At 41.7% G+C, this 14,458-nt stretch overlaps 2 protein-coding genes across 3 annotated transcripts in view; one reads left to right on the forward strand and one right to left on the reverse strand.

Annotated features, from left to right (window-relative positions):
* psmb2 (proteasome 20S subunit beta 2) overlaps nt 1-14,458 on the forward strand; it is a 221,323-nt gene that overhangs the window by 203,986 nt on the left and 2,879 nt on the right. The window lies entirely within an intron of this gene.
* On the reverse strand, nt 3,672-14,306 carry ppt1 (palmitoyl-protein thioesterase 1 (ceroid-lipofuscinosis, neuronal 1, infantile)). 2 transcript variants are annotated; one of them, XM_079571146.1, is made up of 10 exons: nt 14,247-14,306; nt 13,838-13,965; nt 11,904-12,013; nt 9,638-9,765; nt 8,342-8,412; nt 6,470-6,572; nt 6,280-6,370; nt 4,015-4,113; nt 3,883-3,954; nt 3,672-3,809 (listed from the first exon to the last, which is right to left on the reverse strand). In XM_079571146.1, the coding sequence occupies exons 2-10, from the start codon at nt 13,959-13,961 to the stop codon at nt 3,687-3,689; spliced, it is 921 nt and encodes a 306-aa protein (XP_079427272.1). In that variant the 5' UTR covers nt 13,962-13,965; nt 14,247-14,306; the 3' UTR covers nt 3,672-3,686. The 2 variants fall into 2 exon arrangements, with proteins under 2 accessions (XP_079427272.1, XP_079427273.1); XM_079571147.1 differs by having other exon boundaries at nt 14,235-14,255.

Below are 14,458 nucleotides of genomic sequence, written 5' to 3' on the forward strand. Positions count from 1 at the left end.
GGGACTTCTGCAACTTACGGTTTTTCCGCAATCGGCCAAAATGTCGGAGATTTTTCCCATTGACTTATAATGGGGCTGCTGCAAATCCATGCTTTTCTGCACTTTTTTCTGCATTTTATGCAATTTCTGCACTTTGTGCATGTTCAGCTTCTGCAACTTGTGGGTTTTGAGAAAAAATTGGGCTTCTGCAGTTTTCCAGTTTTTTTATACGGGAGTTTGAAATGTTTGCATTAGTGTTTATGGGGGAATCCAGCCAATGGGGAAACTCCAGGCCTTTCAGCCATTTGTGCTTCTGCCAATCAAGCACTGAGGCCATTTCAACAGTTTGACCAGTTTATGGAATATAAAAGTTTATGCAACATTAATAATTTATGCAAAGTAACCACTTTATGGGATTTAACCAGTTAATGCATTTTAAAGCGTTTATGCAATTTACATAATTTATGCAAATTAACCCATTCATGCATTTTACCAGTTTATGCAAATTTGATTATGCAATTTGAAGAGTTTATGCAATTTCTGCATTCGCTTCCCGCATTTCCGCAGTCAATCGCAATGGCGCATTTCTAGTTTCTAATGCACTTTACATGAAAATCTCAAAGTGCTACAACACAAGTGAAAACTAACAATAGGTGTGTTCGAGATGAGCCAGACGGACGCAGTTTTAAAGCCGACTGCAGACGCTCGGTGCCGGTTAGATTTCTGTCCGACTTGCTCCAGAGGCTCTGATGTCACGGGCACGTGGGGCTCGGAAAGATCGTGAGACCCCAACGAGAGCAGCCGACTGGATCAGCCGCTGCATCTCTCCAGAGGCAACTGCAGGGGCTCCTCAGCCCAGTGCATGATGGGAAAACACCCACCTGTCCTCACGCGCAGGTGATTGGATACGAGTCTGCTGTGATCAGAAACGTGCTCCTCGCCCCCTCCTCTCTCCTCTTTAGATCTGAACAAATAAACTATGACTGAAACTATTAAAGTTATGCATCGCCCCTAAAATCGAGCTCATGTTTGATGCTTTTCAGAACAAACTAATGATTTAAAAGGACGTATTTATCTCACAAACTTGAACAAACAAACAAATGGGAAAGTTTTCTCTGATGAAGAATGATGTCTCTGGAGTAAAGGAAACAGAGCAGGGGGTGAATGACTTTTATTTAGGATAAACTTTAAATGAACGCGATATCTGAACGAGACGCTGCGTGATCTGAGGCTGTCGTTCTCTGCATGTGGAGGGTCGGATTGGCTTCAGACTTTTTTCTCCGCCCCCTGTTGCACCGGCTACTCTCGCCGATCATCCAGGCGAGCCGCAATGGCATCTCAAACACACCTAATAAAAGCACAAAGATTGAATGACATGAAAAACCTTCATGGATTTTTTTGCAAAATACTTAACCCTTAACTCCCACCTGAACCAAGCACATTTTCTCCAGTTTGGCTTTACCCCAGTCCAAAAGCTTCTGGAAAAAAGCTGTGAAAATAGCAACAAAACTGAGACGAAAACAATGATGGAAATGTGACAAAAAAGTGAGAAAAAATGACCAAAAATGTACAAAAATGAGTAGAATAACCAACAAAAAAATGATGGAAAAAAATCCTCTCGGTTCAGGCGGGAGTTAAGAGGTTACCAGTGTGACCCGCTCCACTGAGCACCTGAGGCAAATCACTTATAACACCAGACTAACCATATACATGTCTGTGTCCATAGAGTAATTTAAAATAACTTATATTTGAGCAGCTTCAGCTTTGTGGTTGTATAAGCTACGCAGCGGCGGAGTGATCTGCTAGAAAATAGTCCCTCAAAATGCGATCATTCATGTGATGCAGGTCAGTTATATTCCAAACATGATTCTATGGACACAAACATTTATATGGTTAGTCTGGTGTTATAAGTGATTTGCCTCAGGTGCTCTGTGGAGCGGATCACACTGTTTTTAATGCAGGCTAGCTGATACCATAGACATGCACTAGCCTTGCACTAGCCTAGCGCCACGAAACTCTTCATAAGAACTGCATGAATTACAGGATCGTATGAGATGGATTTAGTGTTTGCTAAATGTTTGTAGAGGAGAGTGAGCAGCTAGGTTAGCTACTGTTAATAACATATGAGCTTTACATTTCTATTGGAAACGGTTAAGGCTATTCATCATTTTCAGGCGTACATAAAATGATCCTGCATTGAAGCATATTTGTCTGGATTAGTAAAGTCAAACATAAAAGTTTGAGTTGGGGGGGCCCAGGTGTGAGCGACTCCACCGCAGCTGTTTCCATAAACAGTTGAGCTGGTTGAGCTAGCTAGCTTTAGCTTCAGGTTAAACAGCGTAAAAGGTAAATAACTCCTGCCCACGAGTGCCGCATATCGGTGTTTACTTCCAGGGAAAAGTGTTTCCGGGTTAGTCCTGTTGTGTTGTGATTCTGTGCTGATATTGTGTCGTTGAGCCTGACTGAGATCCTCGTAATAGCTGCGGAGAATGACTCGCTCTGAGACCAGCCTTCAGTGACCGGCTAATAACCCACACAAAATAGTCCCGTAGTCTGGCAGATTTAGTGACTTTAGTCAATGAAAAACACATTTATTATAAATGTTAGGTTTGTGGGACCCTGGTATAAGCGGATTAAACAACGAGGAGCCGCGTTAGACGTTATAATGCAGGAGGAACAACACTGTGTCGGGCGTTAGAACCGTCTAATGCGGCTCCGAAGTGTTTAATCCTTACTAAATAGTTGTTGAAATCAACATAAATAAATAAATGTACAAAGTTAACCAAAGAAAAGCCATGTGTAGCATTTTATTGCTTTAAGACGTTAAAGACACTCATATCAACATCAGCTCAGATTTAATGAAACATTTCAGCTAAAAGTTACAAAAATGAAACTGTACATTACAGTGAAGTGAGAAATAAAACGTTTAAATCAGAACAAAGTGCGGCCGAACCTCAGGATCAGTGCAACGTCCGACCAGGATCACGGAGAGAACAGGAAGGGCATCAGGGCTAGAGCAGGAAGGGCAGCAGGGTTAGAGCAGGAAGGGCAGCAGGGTTAGAGCAGGGAGGGCAGCAGGGTTAGGGTTAGAGCAGGAAGGGCAGCAGGGCTAGAGCAGGAAGGGCAGCAGGGTTAGGGCAGGAAGGGCAGCAGGGTTAGAGCAGGAAGGGCAGCAGGGCTAGAGCAGGAAGGGCAGCAGGGTTAGGGCAGGAAGGGCAGCAGGGTTAGAGCAGGAAGGGCATCAGGGCTAGAGCAGGAAGGGCAGCAGGGTTAGAGCAGGAAGGGCAGCAGGGCTAGAGCAGGAAGGGCAGCAGGGTTAGAGCAGGAAGGGCAGCAGGGTTAGAGCAGGAAGGGCAGCAGGGTTAGAGCATGAAGGGCATCAGGGCTAGAGCAGGAAGGGCAGCAGGGTTAGAGCAGGAAGGGCAGCAGGGCTAGAGCAGGAAGGGCAGCAGGGTTAGAGCAGGAAGGGCAGCAGGGTTAGAGCAGGAAGGGCAGCAGGGTTAGAGCAGGAAGGGCAGCAGGGTTAGAGCAGGAAGGGCAGCAGGGTTAGAGCATGAAGGGCATCAGGGTTAGAGCAGGAAGGGCAGCAGGGTTAGAGCAGGAAGGGCAGCAGGGTTAGAGCAGGAGGGGCAGCAGGGTTAGAGCAGGGAGGGCAGCAGGGTTAGAGCGGGGAGGGCAGCAGGGTTAGAGCAGGAAGGGCAGCAGGGCTAGAGCAGGAAGGGCAGCAGGTTCTCGATGAACCACTGTCGGCTGAACTGCAGGTGGTCTCCGTCAGTTCCCAGAAACACCAGCTTCCCGGCTTTGTCCATGGCCGCCAAACCCAGACGATCCTGCGGGATAAAGACATATATACAAATAAAAATGGCCGCCCTCTGTGTCCGTGTTTCCCTCTTCGTGACTGACCTCTTTGTAGAGCACGCTCTCCTGCAGCGTCTCCGTCTCTTTGGCCTGACCCGGTTTCAGAAACCCGAACCACTGCAGCACAAACACTCATGTTATAAACTGGACGTTTGCGGATCTCACGGGTTCTTTTACCTCTGACTCCACAGGATCCACCACCGTGTCCTTCAGGAACTTCACCATCACGAACTTCTGCAGCAGCTGAAGGTTCTTCTTGTACGTCTCATTCACCGCCTTCAGCACAAACACATTTCAGAGCATTTTAGAGTCTTTAAACGTTAATATTGATACAAGAGCGTCATGAACGAGGTCTGTACGAGTGTTAGCAGATGAGACCTCAGTGTGTCACGCTTTTACAGTTTGTATCACGCAGTGTTGGCTCAGAGGCGCCATCTGGTGGTGAAAAGGCATTGCAGCAGTGAGCCTGAAAAAAGCAAACTCAACACTGACTGAGCTCATTTATTCTCATTCACAAATATGAACCAAATCATCAGGATTGAGCTGTTTAACAACTGAGAGAGAGAATTTAGAAAGAGGAAAACTGCTCCGGATACTGAGAACAGAAACAAATGAATGAGAATAAATGAGAAGCATCAGTGATACAACCTTCTAAAAATGAAGTCACTTTCCAAGATTTAATAAAGGATCGTTCCTGTGACAATACTATGACACCAGAAGTATTTCTGCTTTTGTTCATCAGTGGGATCAATAAAGGTTTATCTTATCTGATGTCAAGTCAAAGGACTGAACCATCATCGATCATCAACAGACTCGAACTCACGACCCCTGAGTGCTGACCAGACGTTCTGCTCACAGAGCTACACCAACAGGAAATCAAAGGCTTGATGTAGGACGAGCCTGTCAGTCTGTGTGTTTGCGTCGCAATACGGACGTGAAAGAGATAAAAACCATGACTCTGGTGCTTTACACGTTTTCTATTGAATCATTTTGTTATCAGGGCAGAGTTGCCTCGCACGATGCCTGTATCGGTGCCTCGGCTCGTTTAGTCCATCACTAGGCTGGACTCCAGACCCGTGCAGAGGGGGGGGGGGGCGAGGGCGGCTTGAGCACCTGCCCCTTTTGCTCCATGCCCCTGAAGTGCCCTTTTCCCTCCATACCTTTTATTTATTTGTATTATAGTTTGTTTATCCAAAGCTTTGCCAGGGTCCTTATCATTGGTTTTGTCCCAATAAGCCTTATTAGCTTATATTAAAGGGGGGGGTATTATGCAAAATCGACTTTTTTCAAGCTTTCCATCATGTTATTATGTCATTCCCTCATTAAAAACATGCCTGAAGTGTTGCCTTGGCACATTCACGTATTTCTGAGTAATCTGTAAAAACTCTGATGGCGGCCATTTTAGGGATAGGTTTGCCTGAGTCCTCCTAGGAACGCCCCCACCTCCTGGAGACGCCTCCGAGCTTTCGTCACCAGCCGAGTAACCAACCACTGCTCCTCAGCAGAACCCCCTCCCCACTGATGCCACAGACAGCGTGTGGAGGGGGCGTGTCCGAAAGGGTCAGAGGTTCTTAACCCCTTAACTCTCGCCTGAACTGAGCACATTTTCTCCAGTTTGGCGTTACAGTCCAAAAGCTTCTGGACAAAAGCTGTGAAAATAGCAACAAAACTGAGACAAAAACAATGATGGAAATGTGACAAAAAAAGTGACAAAAAATTGAAGAAAAAACGTCAAAAAAATGATAAAAAAATTGAAGAAAAAATGACAGAAATGTGACAAAAATTTGACCCAAAAAAATCAAAAATGTGACAAAAAAATTACAAAAATTGGATAAAAAAAATGACAAAAAATTGATAAAAAATGACAAAAAAATGATTAAAAAAATGGAAGAAAAAATGTGACAAAAATGTGACAAAAAAATGACAAAAATGTGACAAAAAAATTGAAGAAAAAATGACAAAAAATTGATTAAAAAAAATGACAAAAAAATGATAAAAAAATTGAAGAAAAAATGACAAAAATGTGCTAAAAATTTGAAACAAAAAAATCAAAAATGTGACAAAAATTTGATAAAAAATGGAAGAAAAAATGACAAAAATGTGACAAAAAAATGACAAAAAAGTTACAAAAATGAGTTGAACACCCAGCCAAAAAACAATGGGAAAAAAAATCTGATGACGTGAGGAAAAAGATCCTCTCGGTTCAGGCGGGAGTTAAGAGGTTAAAGAGACAGAGGCCTATTTCAAGATATTCACTGCAGCCATTTTGAGAGAGCAATTTTATACAAGGCAGTTATTCTAATTTACTGCATTTACAGACCAACAGAAGGTTTGTCATCATTGTAGTGTGATATAGACTGGTGCTATGGGACTGAAAAAAGCAGAATACCCCCTCTTTAACTAAAGCCCAGTTAGATACTTCAGGTGGCGCTCCTCGCTCACCCTCTCCTGGTTGATGTCGGCCATGAAGCGGCTGTGCGTTTTGTAGAGGTCGTCCTTCAGAGGGTCGTGCCAGTACTGCGCCTGGACCAGGCTGTTTCAAAACACTCGCTCATTAATAAACTCATTAATAAACTCATTAATAAACTCATTAATAAACTGTGGGTGATGGAACGTGTTCATGAGGACGTACTGTTTCTGCACGAAGTCGCTGTAGGCCCCGGCGTTCAGAGCCTCACGGATCATATCGCAGACTTTCGACGACTCTCCGGGACATCGAGGCAAACCGTAAACTCCTGTAATACACAAACAAGACAAACTGAGGGAAGAAGTACATTTACTACAGCGCTGTACTCGAGTACTTCTTTCTGTCTTCTCTTTACTTGAGCAGTTTTTGTGCAGAGAACTTTTACTTTGCAGGTTCTTCAGAGGGAGTTTGTATAAAAGATTTCAAAACAATAAATGGTAAATCTGACTCTTCTGGTTCTGCGACATAAAATATAAGAAACAACGACAAAAACGAGGATCAAAATACAACCAAAAAATGGCAAACAAATGGCAAAAGAGCCACAAAAACACAACAGAAAAGTGAAAAGGATTTCCGGTCTGGAGGGCGAGGCGAAACACCGTAGAGAGAGAGCTCCCGACTACAAATCTTAAAAAGAACATGAAAAAAAAAAAAAAAAAATGTGTTCAACTGAGTAAAGGGATGATCAAATGCCCCCTCCAAGACGAAGAAACCCTAAGAAACCCAGCCGTAAACCCGAGGAGCAACTCCAGGGAGACGAGGAAGGATCGAGGCTGTGGAGACACGTCTTCTGTCATCGGAGGACTTGCTAATTGAGCTAGCAAATCTCCAAACCCAAACGCACTCCAAGCTAATGGCCTTGGAAGGGCACTCGCGCCGTAACAATGTCAGAATGTATGGAGTAAAAGAGGGAGCCGAAGAGGGGTCGCCATCTGTGGTCAAATTCGTTGAGACTTGACTCGAAAAAGGCCTAGGCCTCCCTTCGCCTCCAACATTAGCTATCGAGAGAGAGCGCACCGAGCGCTGGCTACAAAGCCCCGATGCTTCACCAAGATCATTTGTGGTCCAGTTTGCAAGTTACCGGACAAAGAAAAGTGTCTAGAAAAGTGAGGGAAAAAAGCAATAAAATAATTACAAAAACACGACAAAAACCAAAAAAAGTCACGATCAGTTTTGTAGGTCTTAGCTTTCAAATGAGTCGTTACTCTGGCCAAGAGTCTGCGAGCTCCAGTCGAGAAGCTTTTAGATTTGGGTAAAGCTTCTATAAATGCTTCATTCAGTCAGTCAGTCATAACATTACTATTACAGTTTGGTTTGGAATCACTAAAGGACATTTACAATAAAAGAGTCAGGACTGAAGGACCACGGACGCCACACAGGCCACTCCCCTCTGGTCGCCGGTTCAGGTCACTGGCTTTACAAAAACGAAGAGCACAGTCCAGTTTTGTGCCCACCTCTATTCACCTTATTCCGCCCCGCCCACTTTTGTCTCAGCACTTCCGGGTCGAGCGAAAAGTCCGTTCATTAAGCGGAGAACGAGGGGAAAATGGGGACGTCTCCAGCCCCATGTTCACAGAGAGGAGAAAAGGGGGCGGGCACAGTTCACGGCGGCGCCAACGGGAGCCTCCGGAATAATTGGCGGCTGCATACATGAAAAAAACCACCCCCAAAAAATTGCTACAAAAGGTTTTTCAATGGTTTTCTGTAGTATCAGGTGTGCTTATTAACATACTAAAAGTCTACCAAAATCTGACCACTGGAAAGGTCTCATTTTCAAGATGGCGTCCAAGAGGGTGGCGAGATTCTTAAAATGCCCATTACTCCTTTATTATTCATCCTAGACAAGTCGTTTTGGTTCTAACCCCATGTTTTGGGTGTCTAAATTTTGCTTGTTCCTGACGGATTAATAAAGTTGTATCTAAAGCTGGAGAAACAGCGCTCTGTAAGAGGTTAAGGCAAAGACTGAGTCTCCATCGCAGGGTCCGCAGGTATCGGCTGATCGGCCCGATATATCGGCCGCCCTGGAGCAGTTCTCACCTTGGTGCTGGCCTCCCACGGAGATGAGCGTCTTCATGGGGGGACTGGGACAGCGCTGAGCCACCGCTCTCCTGACCACACGCAAACAGCTCGGTTAGAATAATCTCAGAACAAGATTTATTTCACTTCAGCAAATCAATACAAGAAAGAAAGGACGTATGGAAATTATTAGTCCTAAATAAGAGGGAAACTTTGGAAAAATTAGAAATAATTGGGGGGAAAAAAGAAGAAATAATTGGGGCAAACATTGGACTTTTTCTTTTTTTCTTTGGGTGAAACAAACACAAATTGTGGAGAAATGTGCCAGTTTAATATCAGTTTTGGCACAATAATTGAATGACTTTAATGCTTTAACCTCTTACCACCTGCCAAAACCAAATGCATTCTCTCTCACTTTTTATTTCCCTTATGTGTTTTTGTCACTTTTTTAATGGCACTTTTGTAACTTTTTTGTTACCGTTTAGATGCATTTTTGTCACTTTTTTGTCATATTTTTTGCTGCTCTTTTGCCATTTTTTGCTGGATTTTTGTCAGTTTTTGCTGGATTTTTGTCAGTTTTTGCTGAATTTTTGTCATTTTTTTACTGAACTTTTTGTCTATTTTTTCTTGGATTTTTGTCATATTTTTGTCATTTTTTTTGCTGGATTTTTGTCTTTTTTTGCTGAATTTTTGTCATTTTTTACTAATTTTTTCTCATTTTTTGCTGGATTTTTGTCATATTTTTGTCATTTTTTTTGCTGGATTTTTGTCATATTTTTGTCATTTTTTTGCTGGATTATTGTCATATTTTTGTCATATTTTTGTCTTTTTTCAGCTGGATGTTTGTCATTTTCATTTTTTTTGTGGATTTTTGTCTTTTTTTTGCTGGATTTTTGTCATTTTTTGCTGGATTTTTGTCATTTTTTTACTGAATTCTTGTCATTTTTTCGGCTGGATTTTTTTGTCTTTTTTTGCTGGATTTTTGTCTTTTTTCTGCTGGATTTTTGTCTTTTTTCTGCTGGATTTTGGTCTTTTTTCTGCTGGATTTTTGTCATTTTCTGATGGATTTTTGTCATTTTTGTCAATTTACATCCTCATTTTCTTCTCGTTTTTTGTCGCCATTTTAAAGAAGCTTTTGAGAATTTGGAGAGCAGGAGAAAACATGTTCAGGTGGGAGTTGAGAGCTTACGGGCTGCTGCTGCCATCTAGGGGGACTGGTTTGGTTCTTGTGCCCTTTTTTCCGAGAGCAAACCCCACATCCTCCTTCACATCTCTTTAATCCCTGCCATGTTTTACACTCAGGCGCTTCATACGTACAGAAACTGCGCCCCCTGGCTGAAGCCCATGGCGTTGTACCCTCCCTGCAGCCTCTCGTCCTGGGCCAGCTGGCTGCAGACCATGTCCACCTGCTCGTTCACGTCCATGAAGAAGCCGTTCTCCGTGTCCTGCCACGGTAAAAAAAAGCGTGACGTTAAACCGACAAACTGTGTCCGAGGATCAAAGCGGTCGAGGCGAACGTCATGAATATTAACAGAGAGGAGGCGATGGTTTCTGATGTAACTCGCGCGGCGGGTTCTGCAACAGCCGCAGAAAGAGAAGTCACGAGGAGGTTTCCGTTTGAGCAGGAAGAGGCCGCAGTAATGAGACGCATTCAAGCTTCAAATACTTCGGACTTCCAGGCTCCGGGTCAAACCGAGTGTCAAAAAAACCAACAACTTTAAAGTATTAATGGGTTTCAGGAACAACGGGCTTCTCCTTTTAAAGGAACAGGAAACTGTTTTTATATACTGAGATATGTTCCTTTTTAACCCCTTAACTCCCACCTGAACCGAGCACATTTTCTCCAGTTTGGCTTTACCCCAGTCCAAAAGCTTCTGGAAAAAAGGTGAGAAAATAGCGACAAAACTGAGACGAAAACAATGATGGAAATGTGACAAAAAAGTGACAAAAACATTGACAAAAAAGTGATGAAAAATTGATGAAAAAGAGGCAAAAATGTCACAAGAAATTGACAAAAAATTACGAAAAAATGCCAAAAATGTGACAAAAAAAATACAAAAATATGACAAAAATGTGATAAAAATTTGACAAAAAAACTGCAAAAATGTGACAAGAAAAATGACCAAAATTTGATTAAAAAAATTGACGAAAAAATGAAAAAAAATGTGACAAAAAAATAACAAAAATGTGACAAAAATTACAAAAATGTGACAAAAATTACAAAAATGTGACAAAAAATAACAAAAAATTGACAAAAATAACAAAAAATTGACAAAAAAGTTACAAAAATGAGTTGAATACCCAACAAAAAAATGATGGGAAAAAAAATATGATGACGTGAGGAAAAAGATCCTCTCGGTTCAGGCGGGAGTTAAGAGGTTAAACACCAAAAATGTGAGTAGTTACTAGGGATGGGTGTCATTATTTATTGATACTCCTTATGGATCCGGTACTTTAACTCTTATCGGTACTTACATTTTTAAATTTGTTTTAAGTTAGATAGAGGCTACTGCATAGGCATTCATCCTTGGCCTATATTTTTATTTTTATAACTCTACATTTGGACCTAATCTATTTCCAATTTGCGCCTACACTTAAAGGAACAGGCCATCGTTTTTACATACTGAGATCTGAGCTTAGACGAGTTGATGCGTGCCTGTCTACGTATCAACTCGTCTAAGCTCAGGTAAGAACATGGTCTTTGTGTGTGCGCTCAGTCACGCAAAAAGACCAAAGATGTTGCTAGCATTTGGCCTCTCTCAATATATTCCTATGGCTCCAAACGGGGGTGAAGTTAGAAGCGACCGAGCTCTTCCACTGACACAAAGACCAGTCAGGTACGGATCAAGAAAGTGTGTCGTCTGTTGTTTTGTCTGCGTAAGCTCTCAGTCGTACAGGAGTTGTCCTTCTTCAATGAAGGCGTTCAAATCGTCATCTGTGCTGGTGGTTGAAGTCTCGAACGTTTCGCCTCTCATCCAAAAGGCTTCGTCAGAGAAAACTAAAGCTCTGTTCAGCTCGCAGGCTAGATAAAGACCAAAATGGGAGGGGTTGGGGTCGGCCCGGTCCCTCCCCAGAAACTACCGGTCCCTCCCTGTGCACGAACACCTTTGAAGTAGAGCGTCTCTAACGACCTGCTCACTCCAGAGTATCGATGTGTCCTGACCTCGTCAAAGCTGATCACTGCTGATTACCGGCCTATTGTTCTGTTGATGCTGATGTGCCGTCTCATCGGACTGGCAGAAACCGGCTGTTGGCGAAGGAGATTGGAGTAAAGTGGAGAAAGATTAAGATTAAGATTTAGTTTAGTTAAGATTTAGAGGCGAAACGTTCAAGACTTCAACCGCCAGTACAGAAGACGATTTGAATACCTTCATTCCAGACAATGATACCGGGCATCATTACACTCTTAGCTACACGATCCAAGTCTAGTTACACAAAGTGAAGCCTGTGGATTTTCTAAGTGGACAACAGGGGAACTATTGTGAGGCGTAATAACACTATAGGAGCACCTCGACGTCCGTGCAGTTAAGTCGTGGTAAATGAAGTAAATGAAACAACTGTGAATAAAGTGAAAATGTTTTACTTGGATGACGCTCTTCCCGATCATCAGCGACAGGACGTAGACGCCCGAGATTTGCTCCTCGATCAGTTTCTTGATGGAGCCCATGCTCAGCGGGTTACAGCAGCTGTCGCCTGCAACACGGACACGTTAGCAGGTCACGGACACGTTAACAGGCCACGGACACGTTAACAGGTCACGGACACGTTAACAGGCCACGGACACGTTAACAGGTCACGGACACGTTAGCAGGTCACGGACACGTTAACAGGTCACGGACACGTTAGCAGGTCACGGACACGTTAACAGGTCACGGACACGTTAACAGGTCACGGACACGTTAACAGGTCACGGACACGTTAACAGGTCACGGACACGTTAACAGGTCACGGACACGTTAACAGGTCACGGACACGTTAACAGGTCACGGACACGTTAACAGGCCACGGACACGTTAACAGGCCACGGACACGTTAGCAGGTCACGGACACGTTAACAGGTCACGGACACGTTAACAGGTCACGGACACGTTAACAGGTCACGGACACGTTAACAGGTCACGGGGCCGGGCGAGTAATCCACATGGAATCCAAATCACAGACCAGTGAGTGAAGTGAGTAAAGTGTGTGTGTGACATTTTTGTCATTTTTTGTTGAGTTTTTGTCATTTATTGTTGAATTTTTGTCACATTTGTGTTGAATTTGTGTTAAATTTGTCACATTTTTGTTGAATTTGTCACATTTTTGTTGATTTTTTGTCACATTTTTGTTGAATTTTTGTCACATTTTTGTTGAATTTTTGTCACATTTTTGTTGAATTTTTGTCACATTTTTGTTGAATTTTTGTCACTTTAAAAAAAAAAAAATATTGTCACATTTTTGTTGAATTTTTGTTGAATTTTTGTCACATTTTTGTCACATTTTTGTAGAATTTTTGTCACATTTTTGTTGAATTTGTCACATTTTTGTTGATTTTTTGTCACATTTTTGTTGATTTTTTGTCACATTTTTGTTGAATTTTTGTCATTTAAAAAAAAAAAAAAATTGTCACATTTTTGTTGAATTTTTGTCACATTTTTGTTGATTTTTTGTCACTTTAAAAAAAAAAATTGTCACATTTTTGTTGAATTTTTGTCACATTTTTGTTGAATTTTTGCCACATTTTTTTTTTATTTGTCACATTTTTGTTGAATTTTTGTCACATTTTTGTTGAATTTTTGTCACATTTTTGTTGAATTTTTGTCATTTTTTGTTGAATTTTTGTCATTTTTTGTTGAATTTTTGTCACATTTTTGTTGAATTTTTGCCACATTTTTTTTTTTAATTTGTCACATTTTTGTTGAATTTTTGTCACATTTTTGTTGAATTTTTGTCACATTTTTGTTGAATTTTTGTCACATTTTTGTTGAATTTTTGTTGAATTTTTGTTGAATTTTTGTCAAATTTTTGTTTAATTTTTGTCACATTTTTGTTTAATTTTTGTCAAATTTTTGTTTAATTTTTGTTTAATTTTTGTTTAATTTTTGTCAAATTTTTGTTTAATTTTTGTCACATTTTTGTTAACGTTTTGTCGCATTTAAAAAAAAAATGGTCACATTTTTTTTTTTTTTTGTCACATTTTTGTTGAATTTTTGTCACTTTTTTTGTTGCATTTACATCCTTGTTTTCTTCTCATTTTTTGTGGATATTTTGGTGCTTTTGTCCCAAGAAGCTTTTTGATTAGGGTAAAGCCAAACTGGAGAAAATGGGATCCGTTCAGGTGGGAGTTAAGAGGTTAAACCAGGACCTCTGAAAAGGAGATTCTGAAATCTTAGTGAGACTTTCCTGGTCAAACACACAAATAAAACCCCACTAACCTTATTCAAGCTCTTGTTAAATTGAATATGATCAACTTTAGTCTTTTAATTTACTACAAAAAGAGTGACGGCCTGCTGTGTAAAGATATAACGTTGTTCTCACCCATCCCGTGCCAAATCACCACCGGTGTCGTCCCGTTGTTGTGTTTGGGCTCGTGGACTGGACCCCCTGCAGCAAACAGCAGCAGCGGCGCAGCGGCCACAAAATACAGGAAAAGCACCGCCATGACTCTGCAAATCACGAGAACAAGATGAGAAATGAGCTTCTGCAACGGGAGACGCGACCGGGTGTTGACATTCAGCGTTGAATGTTTTGCTAACCGCGAACTTTATCAGCAAAACGCCGGAATAATCAAGTGACTACTCATATAAGAACCGAAATCTTACGTAAAATTTAGTTAATAGCCGTCAATTAATCTCTCAACCCGATAAAAACGTTAAAATAAGCGTGTTCGCTGTCAAATATAGTCAAAAAGTACATCAAAAAGCTGTTAAAATACCAAAAACATTACCGAGCACTTCACTTCCTGGTTGTTTGGGGAAGGAGTGGTCACGTGCCAGTGTTTAGACCCGGCAGCCAATCGGATTCGAGCGTCTCACAGAAGGCGGAAGTGGGGGGTTTAGGAGTAGTTTTTAAGTGATTTTGTTTGTTTTTCGAGGTTCGCTAATCCGATTCATGGATGTTTTGTGGGTGGTGACATTCTGGGTAGTCTTTATAATGAAG

The sequence above is a fragment of the Gobius niger genome (assembly GCF_951799975.1).
Source record: "Gobius niger genome assembly, chromosome: 14".
Lineage (NCBI taxonomy): Eukaryota > Metazoa > Chordata > Actinopteri > Gobiiformes > Gobiidae > Gobius > Gobius niger.

Coding starts and splice junctions, on each gene's coding strand:
- ppt1 (XM_079571146.1), bottom strand. CDS start 13,961: ATGGCGGTGCTTTTCCTGTATTTTGTGGCCGCTGCGCCGCTGCTGCTG. Junction 8,413..9,637: donor AGCCAGGGGGCGCAGTTTCT/GTACGTATGAAG, acceptor GCGTGTGGTCAG/GAGAGCGGTGGCTCAGCGCT. Junction 3,810..3,882: donor AGAGCGTGCTCTACAAAGAG/GTCAGTCACGAA, acceptor TTTATCCCGCAG/GATCGTCTGGGTTTGGCGGC.